The 11,609-nt window shown below is 45.4% G+C and overlaps 1 protein-coding gene across 7 annotated transcripts in view; it reads right to left on the bottom strand.

Annotated features, from left to right (window-relative positions):
- Positions 1-5,480: 5,480 nt before the first annotated feature.
- LOC147685330 (uncharacterized) overlaps positions 5,481-11,609 on the bottom strand; it is a 170,618-nt gene continuing 164,489 nt past the window's right edge. For 5 of the 7 annotated variants that reach the window (XM_086941254.1, XM_086941252.1, XM_086941258.1 and 2 more), the window contains one exon: positions 8,311-9,528. In XM_086941254.1, the coding sequence (XP_086797380.1) occupies positions 9,302-9,528 (227 nt within the window). In that variant the 3' untranslated portion in view covers positions 8,311-9,301. Of the gene's footprint in view, positions 9,529-11,609 lie in introns of all 7 variants that reach the window. The other 2 variants (XM_086941255.1, XM_086941257.1) reach the window with 1 other exon arrangement.

Below are 11,609 nucleotides of genomic sequence, written 5' to 3'. Positions count from 1 at the left end.
GCTTTCAGGGATTGTTTATCCTCAGAGGAGCTAGTGGCGGCACCATTTTCCGAAGCACTGTGGCAAATCGGTGCCCCGGACTACAAACCTCGTGGCAGACAGTTTACCGCCGAGGACAAGGAAAACTTATGAAGGGGAGTTCCGCTCGTACTGCGCCTTTTTGGGGCCGGCATGGGAGCATAGATGGGGACAGGAGGAGTCCTTTGTCCAATTTTTAGTGGCACTTCATAAGGAAGGCCGGTCGGCGGCAACCACAAACCGGAATAAGGCCGCCATATCATTTATGGCACAGCTCCATAGGATGAGGGACCCGACGGACTCCTTTCTAGTCAGGAAGGGTCTGCGCGGCTGGCGGCGCTTAGAGGGTTGCAGGAAGGATAACAGGCACCCGATAGGTTTTGATAAGTTGACCACCTTGCTGGCTAAACTAGAAGAGACATGCTCCTCGCCTAACGAGGTAATACTATTCCGAGCAGCGTTCACATTGGCGTTCTATGGGGCCCTGCGGGTGAGCGAACTAGTGGCAGCAAATAAGAAAGATATGGAAGGAGGTCTGCGCAGGGATCACATCCAAGTAAGGAGGGATTCTCTGCTGATCTCGATAGCCAGGTCAAAAACGGACCAGGAGGCCCAGGGGAATAGTGTTGTGTTGCAGCGTGCTCCAAGTAGTCCCGGTTGTCCAGTGAGGCATGTTGAGGCCTACCTAAAACAAAGGTTGACAACGTGGGGGGGGGGGGGGCCCTGCTGCGTCATACGGACGGCACCCCGTTGACAAGATTTCAGTTTCAGAGGGTGCTGGCAATTACGATTGCAGCAGCGGGCTTGAACCAGAGTGATTTTGGGACTCATTCATTCAGAATAGGGGCCGCTACAGAAGATACGGCTCTAGGTCTGCAGGCAGACGAGGTGAAACAGTTAGGCCGTTGGTCTTCGAATTGTTTCAAGAGGTATGTGCGACTGCACATGTTGTAAAAGACTGATGAAATGCACTCACGCTTGTTGCCTTTTCTTTGGATTACAGTTTCACGAGCCTGTGACGCAGGGCGGAAATTGGGATCAGCCCAGTATCAGCTAACCACCGCAACAGGATTACGGAATGGAAATCGAGTGGTCTGGGTCGTGGGCCACTCATACGTGAGGCGTGCCGGGGACATATTCAAGACAGGTGATGCGATCCACACATCTGAGGAATATGGGTTCAGGGTGTCCTTCCATGGGAAGGGCGGCCTCTGTATTGACCGACTGCAAAGTTTTGTGGAGGAACTATTAGGGTGGCACAGGTCACCGCCATCTGTAGTCATAGTGCACATAGGGGGCAATGACTTGGTAAGACTGGGCAGACGGGCTTTAGTTGAGCACATACTTTCTGTAGTTAGCTGGTTAGCAAAAAGGCTCCCGGGATGTACGATTGCCTGGTCTCACATGATTCCCAGGAGGGTATGGCGGGGTGGCTTGTCTACGACAGCGTTGAACCATTCAGTAAAGAGGGCCAACAATAAAATGGAGAAATTGTTTCGCTCTGCTCATCTCCAAACCATTTCTCATGGGTGCATCTGGGGCGATCACTGTTATTCGGATGATGGGGTACACCTGTCCAGGGTGGGTAATGACTTACTGATAGGAGACATGTTAGCTTGGCTAGTGGGTTTGAGGAGACATGACCTATAGGGGGTGTGGGGGGGCCAGATAGTCGGTCAACTATCTGGCCTGTGGCGGTAAGGTCATGATCGGTGAGCAGTGATTTCAAGGTCCCTGGGGGGGGGCGCCACCCATTATGGATGGGAGCGCCCGGGGGGGGGGCACCCACTACGGATGGGTCGCCCAGGGGGAGACGGCCATAGGCCCCTCCCAGGGGGAGACGGCTATATGCCCCTCCCCAGAATTTCCCGGGGGCCGGATATCCGCTCCGGCGGAAGAGAGTGCGGGGAAAGGGGGGGGTAGTCCATGCTGTCCTTCTTACGGATACCTCACACGGGAACTCGGACGACCTTAAGATGGCGTCGAGTGAAAGGGGGCCCCCACGACAAGGAAAGTTACAGTTGGCTGCGAGGGTAAAGTCCTCTGCGCATGCGCCACTCACACGTGAGGGCGGCAAGTTGGTGATAGGAATCTGACACCGGTTAAGACCTTGCCGTTGGCCCTTAATGTTAGGTTGTACAAATTCGATGTAATGCATTTGTCATGATGTTAGACTCGGCTAGGAAATCTTTGTATTAGAGATTTGTTAAGGTTAGCCTGAATACCTGTCTTCATCAAAATGTAATTGAAGTTGAATTTGTACATGATACATGAAACGTTTTAATTTAAAGTTTTAAATTTTGTTTCATATTTTAATAAATACGGCCGGGGGGTCGTGAGGCCCCCCCGCCTTCCAAAAGTTCAAATCTGTCTCTGTCTCCCCCCATGGGGATTGGTGTTGGGAGGGGTGGCGGGCATCCCGGCCCATATGGAAAGGGGAGACCACTCGGTCACCCCGAACGTATGGTCGGGTGCCCCGATCCCCCGGGAAACCATTGTGGGCGGGGGGCGTGTCCCGGCCGGTATGCCCAAAGCGGCGTGGCCGGGGCACGCCACTACCGCCCAAAAAAGGGTTGTCCTAAACACCCGCCCGGAAGTCCGTGTACCGATGGGCGTGCTGGGGGCGCGGCCCCGCCCTCCTGCTGCTGGATAAAAGGCGTGGGAATCCAAGGAAGCGTCCTCTTGTTCCTGCGCTCTGAAGGCTGCACCACTCGTCGCTCGTGAGCCCTCAAGGGAACAAGCTGCAGTTTTTTGACCCGCCCACCAGCCCCTATTGCAAAGTATTTTGAAATGAATAAAGTCGTATGTTGCTATTTGATTGTAACAAAACATGTATTGGAGTCGCTGCTTGCAGCATGAATTGATGACAAACGTATGCGCGTAATTGAATACTTGCTTATAGGCCTTTTTCTCCTTTGTAGAAATGTGAAATAATGGATGCAATAAAGATTGTGCTGTGCTTTAGGACCTTTTTTCCTTTGTAGCAATGTTGAAATCAGTGGTTTTATCAAGCGGTTACAAGAGTAAACATAGTTTTTCTTTCCCATAGTAGGTAACTAATTGTATTTATTTAGCCTTCGGTCGGGCGGTAAGGTCATGATCGGTGAGCAGTGATTTCAAGGTCCCTAGGGGGGGCGCCACCCATTATGGATGGGAGCGCCTGGGGGGAGGCGGCCATTGGCCCCTCCCACGGGGGGGGGGCGGCACCCACTACGGATGGGTCGCCCAGGGGGAGACGGCCATAGGCCCCTCCCAGGGGGAGACCGCTATATGCCCCATCCCAGAATTTCCCGGGGGCCGGATATCCGCTCCGGCGGAAGAGAGTGCGGGGAAAGGGGGGGGGGCAAGGGGAGTCCACGCTGTCCTTTTTACGGATTTACGGATACCTCGCACGGGAACTCGGACGACCTTAAGATGGCGTCGAGTGAAAGGGGGCCCCCACGACAAGGGAAGTTACAGTTGGCTGCGAGGGTAAAGTCCTCTGCGCATGCGCCACACACACGTGAGGGCGGGAAGTTGGTGATAGGGATCTGACACCAGTTAAGACCTTGCCGTTGGCCCTTAATGTTAGGTTGTACAAATTCGATGTAATGCATTTGTCATGATGTTAGACTCGGCTAGGAAATCTTTGTATTAGAGATTTGTTAAGGTTAGCCTGAATACCTGTCTTCATCAAAATGTAATTGAAGTTGAATTTGTACATGATACATGAAACGTTTTAATTTAAAGTTTTAAATTTTGTTTCATATTTTAATAAATAAGGCCTGGGGGGTCGTGAGGCCCCCCCGCCTTCCAAAAGTTCAAATCTATCTCTGTCTCCTGCCATGGGGATTGGTGTTGGGAGGGGTGGCGGGCATCCCGGCCCATACATAGAACACCTCAAATTCCGGATCCGGACCAACCCCAAACCATCCTCTGTGGCACACTCATCTGCAGGTCCCACGGGCCATGGACCGCCATTCTCCTATAAAATTGCAGACCTCACTGCACACCAGGGTCTTCCATCCACCGACGACATCCTACTCGGCGGACTCAAGCACCACCTGGACGACCCCAGTGACCAGAACAACACCCCCTCCTGGGGAAGCTCAATAACATCAGAATCAAGCAGCTGGATGTTGATTTCTGTTGTAAAGCGGTGATTACAGACTGTTAAAACCTTTGGGTATTTACGTCATAGAAGGATGGTGTTTAGGACATCTTAAAATGTCTTGGCTGACTGTAGGTGATGTTATTTTTAAAGCAGAAGCCAAACAAGTCTCACATGGAATGCTGTTCCAGTAGTTTTCTTCCTCATGCCTTCAGTGCTTGTTGTGGTAAAGACTAAAATAATAGAGCCATTAGATTAGTCTTTGCTTTGTGAGAGGTTGTTCTGGTTTCTCAACAACATCCACCAGATCTTCAGGATCTTGTCCATGAAGATAATAAGCAAGTTATGCAAAAATGTTTATAAAGCATCCTGGTTTCTATCCTCTCCATTCAGATTTTCAATTTTGTTTTCACTGGATTTAGTTGACGTGAGAAGCAAAGTATTTTTCTTGACACTCTGGCAAGCCTCCTTATTGCTTTTGTGAACATCTCAATGTGATGTAGACATGATTTAACTATACTGTTGCTCCAGTTTACAACTGTTTCTTCTCATAATGGCTAGCATCCCACTCAAAGCATTTGTTGGTAGTTTTGAACGCTGGTTGAGGTTCTTTGCCATGGGGGTCACTGTATTGGGGGCCTGTGTGATGCAGTGAATTAAGGGAGCTTTCTAGCTCATCATCTAAAAGCTCCAAAGTTTAGTGACGGGTCAATGGAACCAGGTCTGTTTACAATCCAGTGCTTTCAATGTGCTTGTCCTCACAGCAATTAAATGTGAATCACAAAATAAAAGTTTATCTGTAGTACATAATGACTGCTGCAGTACAAACTGTTGCAAATATCAAAATGGGAATCTTATTAACCCTTTTGATGCCAGGCCTTTTCCACTATACAATGCTAAGCCTTTTTCAGCTATTTGGGGTAGTTCGTGCTTAGGCCTCCACAATTTTCCTTCCACATAAGTTATCTTTTTGGAGGGAAAATAGGGAAAAAAGTGCTCCACAAAAAAGTCATTCTCTCCTAAAAAAGGCATTGAGAGGTTTGCTGTACTAAAGTCACAGTCTTGCCACCTTTCACAACATGCAGAGCTGAATAAAAAACATTTTTTACCACAGTTTCGTCATTTTTCAAAATAGTCTATTTTCCTGATTTTTGTGCTTTCAACCTACTTCCAGTTTGTGGTAGACACAGATGTGACACCCATGGGTGATACCGGAAAGCTATAGACTTCTGAAAACTAGACACAATTCTGAATTCAGCAAGGACTCAAGATTTTCTCAAATAAATCCACTGTTAAAATACAAAAATATTGAACATGAGTTGGGGAAAGAAGGAAAAAAGGGAAACAAAGAAAGAAAGAATAAAACAAATCGCTATTTGTGACAATGTTTTAATCTGTAACTCCTTGTCATGATGGGGGAGTTAGGAAATCAGTATACTGTTACGTCAGCTAGACTCTTCTAATGCGGGGATATTTAGGGTATGTAGGTTCTCCAAGAACTCAAGGTACCACAGGGCCAACATCTGAGTTGCACCTTACAATAATTTTTCATTGTATAATGACAAAACAGCAAATCATAAGGTAAAATATCATGAGTGGAAAATAAGTATGAAGAAAACCTATGTATTTCTGAAATGTATAGCAGATACTAAATTTAGGAGCAGTGGCTACCTGTACATCTCTGAATTTGTGGGTATCCATATTAGCATGTGATTCAGAGGGTATTATGCAAAATGTCTTATTTCTTGCACAATGGCTTACATTTGGAAGACACAAAAGCAGATAAATCCATTGGGTAATTATGTGTTCCCACAAGTCTACCAATAAAATGGTACCTTAAGTGTGTGGACAGGCCTAGTAGGCAAGACAGGAAAATACTCCAAAACCGGCCACACCACATTTTCCCACTGAAAACTGACCCTTTTTTTTCCATGTTGGTATCTGTGGATTTTGGATCCTAGCTGTGCTGGCAACTATGGAAACCTACCAGACCTGTACATTTTTGTTAAACTAAACTCCTGGGGGAATCCAGGGTGAGGCGACTGGAGTGGCTCTCACCAGGTTTTTAATTATTTATTTTTACCTACAGGTCCTTGCAAACCTTAAAAGTTGGCTAAAACACATATTTTTCTCATATTTCTGTGAGGAAAACTTCTGGAATCTGTGGGGAGCCACACATGTATTACCACTTGTTCAGATAAAAACACAACCCATTGCGTGCCTGGACGTAGTACCAGTGACAGGCATGCATTAAACCAGGGTCAATGGGAGTCCATCGTGGTAACTCTCGTTGACCAAGGTTTGATTTATGCCTGTTGGGGCAATAGGCTCAGCCACACAAGTGGGGTGCACTTTTATCGGTACAAGTGGACGAATGCTGGATGGCAGGAATTTTTTCTAGATCACTGTGATTTCTGAAAAAATCACTTCACAGAAATTGAAGATAAATATGCGATTTTACTAAAAGTTTGAGATTTTCAGGGCATTGTGGGTAAGAAAATGTTGGGGGACCCACACGGGGACACCACCCTGTATTCCCCCATGTGCCTAGTTTAAAAAAATGTCTGACTTTGATAGGTTTCCGAGCTACCCCGATTGCCGATTTCTCCAAATTGAAATCTTAGGCCTTTTGTGGCAGAGGCACTAGGCTTAGACTCTCAAGTGGGATAGCGTTTTCATTGGGACATGTAGGGAACGCTGTGTGGTAGGAATTTTGTGCATTCCTGTGGTGTGTGAAAGGTTCCATCACAGAAGAGGAAGGAACATGTCTGATTGTAGGCAATGTTCGAGGTTTGCCGGGCATTGTGTGTAAGAAAATGTGTAGGAGCCACAAGAGGCACACTATCTTAGACTGCCCCACGTGTCTAGTTGTCAGAAATACTTGGGTTTGTGGTAGGTTTGCCCAGGTGGCAGCTGACCTAAGCCTGAAAAGCGCAGCCATTCAGCAAAGAAGTACAATGATTTGGGGACTTAGCAGCACTCAGTTAAACATATGTAAAGTTAAAAAAAAAAAAATCCACTCTTGCGATAGAGATTTTTTCTCTGCTGTCTAGTGCTTGCCTGTCCCCCGGGGGCAGATAAGGTGCGATACCTGGGTGAGCAGTCCGCCTCCTTTTTTATTTCTGAGCCTATTCTCCCCTGGTGTCCAGAGACCTTAAAGTTCACCAACAGTAGATTTTGGTTAAAGAACCTCAATTCATCCAGGGGTTGGCTAGTCAGGTCAGAAAGACTGATATCTGTTTGGCTTTCTGCCCCCCTAGGAGGGCTTTTGGGATTAAATCCACCCAACTATTCCCGCCCCCTATGGGGGAAGAAAGACTGCTTGCAGCCAAATTTTAATGAAGGAATACCTGCCCAGGCCTGGTTTCCCTGCATCCCTTTGGGTCTCTAGTGGGTAGACCTGTGCTTGTAGCTCATAATGCCATGATGATCCCTAAATAAGGATTCACTTGGGAGAGGTACCACTGGAAGGGGAACAAGGTCCTATTTCCATCTGTACCTGTCCCCCACAGACCGGTGCACAGGGGATAGAATTATACCACTAACCCATATGAAAGTGAACGCAGACCACACCTAATGTGTAGTCTGCTTCCACTTTGTTGACAAGGCTGTCAACATGGTGAGTGCATTGAACGTGAAGGAAACTAAAACAAAAAAAACTCTGGTTATAAGGGAAGCTTTTCCCTCGTACCACAACTTTGTTATCTTTTAAAAGAAAATCCTTCTGGTGTATCACTAGATTTTTTTGAGCGCTGCGGTGGACAAACTATTGAAGTCTAGAGTGCAGCTGAGGCACTGCAGTAGATGTCAACGGGTCCTCCACCTCAGTTAAGCATTTAAATAGACATCTCAGTCCCCCCTGAAACAGTGGCTGCCATGAATAGGAAATTGTAAGAACAGATTTAATCTCACGGGCTCTAAAACATAGGACTTCTGACGAAACACGGATCCAGAAATCAAGCTCATTAGCTGCTTTGCCACTCGGGACACTTAGGCCACTCCAACTGCATTTACAGCACAATTAATACTGTACTGAAAGGAGGCACAGGCAGAGGACTTCCTTGAGAACCTAGACAAGGTCACAAACACTGACATGAATTTACACCATGTGATGACTTGAGTATCTCCATCAGAAACAACCACTTACACACACGTCAAGGCATCAGCAAAACTTGGAACTAAAAAGGAAAGAAAGCACCATCTCACTGTAAATACAGATTCCTTTTTTGGATAATTGTGAATGGCAGCTTTTGGTAGATATACATTATTTGCATTTGATCAGTTTTAAAAGCATATTGGAAGACGGAAAAATAGCATTTTACTTTTTAAAACAATCCTGTTATACACCGCATGACTGCAGAAGTCTTCTGAGAACTAGCCACACATTAGGAAACTGTTGACACAGTGTAGCTCATGATGCCCCATCAATGATGAAAGTTCAAAGGATTGCACAATCTTTCGAGAACATGCTAAAGTTAAAAGGTGTTTGGGGAATGAAGGCCTAATGTATATATCCAAGATGTTTCTGACATAGCAGCGCTGAAGTTATCGAAATATCCATAATCCATTGCTGAGCACGAGTCGGGTTCAGTGCAATTCCTGTCCATCAGCTAAGCACCTTTGCTTCACTTGACTGCCACTGATTAAAACAGAAGTCACTGAAATACATAAACGGCCAATAAATCCTTTAAAACAAATGCGGTTATTCATTATTTGGAAAGTGGAACGGGATAATAGGTGTTGAAAAAACTTCCTTGGCATCGCCTAGGCAGACCCATGTTTCTTTGTATGAGACATGGGCCAGCAACTTCTAAATCTAAGAATACGGTGCTGAGAAAGTGGATTATATGAGGTCTGTCCCACTTCTTACTAGATGACTGATTAGATGTATTTTCCAAATCCTGTGTTTTAGAGCCAGCTGGAAGACTGATGGCTCCTGGCTGAAATAAAGCAGGCCAACATGTGGAAAACCGAAGAAAACATTGTTCTAATTACCTGGAACAGTGGTAGCCTTTAGATGTTGATGCTAATGGCACACCGTCCTAATAAGTAGCGCCAAGTCTACCAGCTGAATGTTGTGCTTTAGGATGGCCAGGTCTTATTCCATAGTGCAGTATCTGAATAAGTCCTGTCCATGCCCAAGAAAGCATGGTCACGCATTCATGCTCTCAGCGGTAATACTTTTAAGGTGGTCTAGGACTTGCTGTCCCTGGCCCTGAAAGCACTGTTGCTGATTTGCGTCAGAAGCGATACAATCTGCTGCTGCTGTTGCTCCTGCCGGTGCTCCAGGCGCAGGACACTGTTTGCCAGGTCCTGTAGTGTTTGCTGCATTTGTAGCAGGGTGTGGCTCATGAGCTCAGAGTTGTGGGCTGTGATCTCAGCGGAGCCCATGCACTGGTGATGAGCGGATGTGCCATGTCCTGTGGATTAAGCAGTGAGGGCAGTTAACTCATACAAAGGAGAAAAGCTGAGACATTCATTATGAAATATTGCTGAGACCAGTCGTTGATACTATTATACACATTTATACACCCCACAAACAAATTATGCACAAGGAAAGTAAGTAACAATTCTAAACAATTCATAATACATGTAACAAGTCAAAGTCTCACTGTAATGATAATCCAGCTGTCTAGAATTAGCCAGAGTGTTGGCTAAGAGAGCTGCAGCTAAGCCATTTTGTTTCATTCAGGTTTGCCAAGAGTCACACAACTTTTCATTATCCGAAGGTTGCGCCCTGGTAAGGGCATCCAAAGCTAAAGAAAATGGAGGGAAACAATTCTGTCAGGACAACCACAGAGAGAGTTTGCATTCAATGCACCTAGTGAATGGATACATGTTTGATCAGGCAGTAGTCCAATGGGTATTAGTTAGTGCATCATCAACTGTTTTGGTGCTGGACAGTTCAACTATTGGGGCATTGTGATTAAGACCCTATCGGAGTACCTTTGATTTCTAACAATCCTGCTACTTGTTTACAGATGACAGTCTGGTTGCCAGGCGATTGTTGATGGATTACCCTTTTTGATTTGTTTCACCACAAAGGATTCTTCGTACAGCTATTGTTGCACAGCACCATGTTTGTTGACACATGGCTCCTCTTTATATTTACTCATGGCTCTAGGCTATGGAGGGATGCCATCTACAGTTTAGTCATCAGCGAATGCTGTAAGCTTGTATCAATGGCTAGAACAGACAATCTGAATAACCGAAACAATAAGTATGTCCACAATATTTTACATGCTTCACTGCTCATTATCTTGTCTGACAAAACACTTTTTGTGTTGTCGTGTGGGAATAAAGTCCAAAAAAGGCTGGAGTGCCTGTGACAAAACTGAAACTGCCTTAACGCACCAGAGTCCTGTTGCCTGTAGTTACTCTCTAAAATTCAAACTTATCAGTGGACAGTGCTTAATTTGAGTAGGCATCTCCGCGGTTCAACTGGAACTCATTTTACAACACTAGGACTTAGTTAAGGTATTGCATTCGTGATTGCAAAGAATATACAGTGGTCAGCAATGTATACATATTGCATGAAAAAAATGTTGCTGCTGATACAGCAGCATTATTAAACAAGGGCCCAAAGCATTTTCATTTCAAGACTTGCACTGCTGCTGTGGCACCTTGGGCAGAGGTACACAAGACCTCTCTCCCAGGCCATGGCACACAACCAATAAAGGAGAGACACAAATCTGCCTCCTATTGGCTGCTTCGCTTTCAGGTGGCCGGACTACATCCATACACCCAATACACAATGAAGGCATTTCTTCTGAATTATTTTGAGATCAAAATCAAACAATTGTGGGATCAACTGTATCACCACAGCCATTAAGTTCAATAAAGTTGTACACAACATCAACTCAAAATGTAAAGAAAGACAACCATTGCTTATTCTTGTTTGAAACAACTGTATACATACATAAGCAATGGTGCTACAAAAAGGGTGAAGTGAGATGATGGCACAGTGCATGTGTGTTGATGGCAAGAAACTATTGATAATACAACACAGACATGAGATTTGGATGTCAATTGTAGTATGTGCCAGAAACCAAAGATTCTTGGAGAAGATTGCCACGGGTGCCACCGACTGCTACCAGGACTTTACTACCTATTGTTTGTATGTGCGCCCCTTTTACTATCTACAGCACACATTTACCCCCAATTAGATATGGACAACACTTCAGAAATACCACTTCACACATGATTTCTTTCAAATAATCAATGTTCCATATTTACATAGGAACTGATTAAGTCTGTTTTATTGTATAGCTCTAGTGTTAGTAGCTTGTTCAGGGCGGGTTTTGCTCTGGAGTCTAGTATTTAGTCCAGGATTTATAATAGAAAACAAACTACAAGTACCATAAATCAATAAAAAAATGAAAGGAACAGATTGGTTACTTTTCACCTTTGCCTCAACTTGAGAGCAAATGTTGTATTTTGCCGGGGATGTAAATCTACATCTACATATAGCCATGCATATGCCAGATTAGGGCGGATGGTC

This window comes from Lissotriton vulgaris, chromosome 10 (genome assembly GCF_964263255.1).
Source record: "Lissotriton vulgaris chromosome 10, aLisVul1.2, whole genome shotgun sequence".
Lineage (NCBI taxonomy): Eukaryota > Metazoa > Chordata > Amphibia > Caudata > Salamandridae > Lissotriton > Lissotriton vulgaris.
The sequence above is the reverse complement of the archived record's forward strand: the minus strand, read 5'-3'. Positions and strand labels throughout refer to the sequence as shown.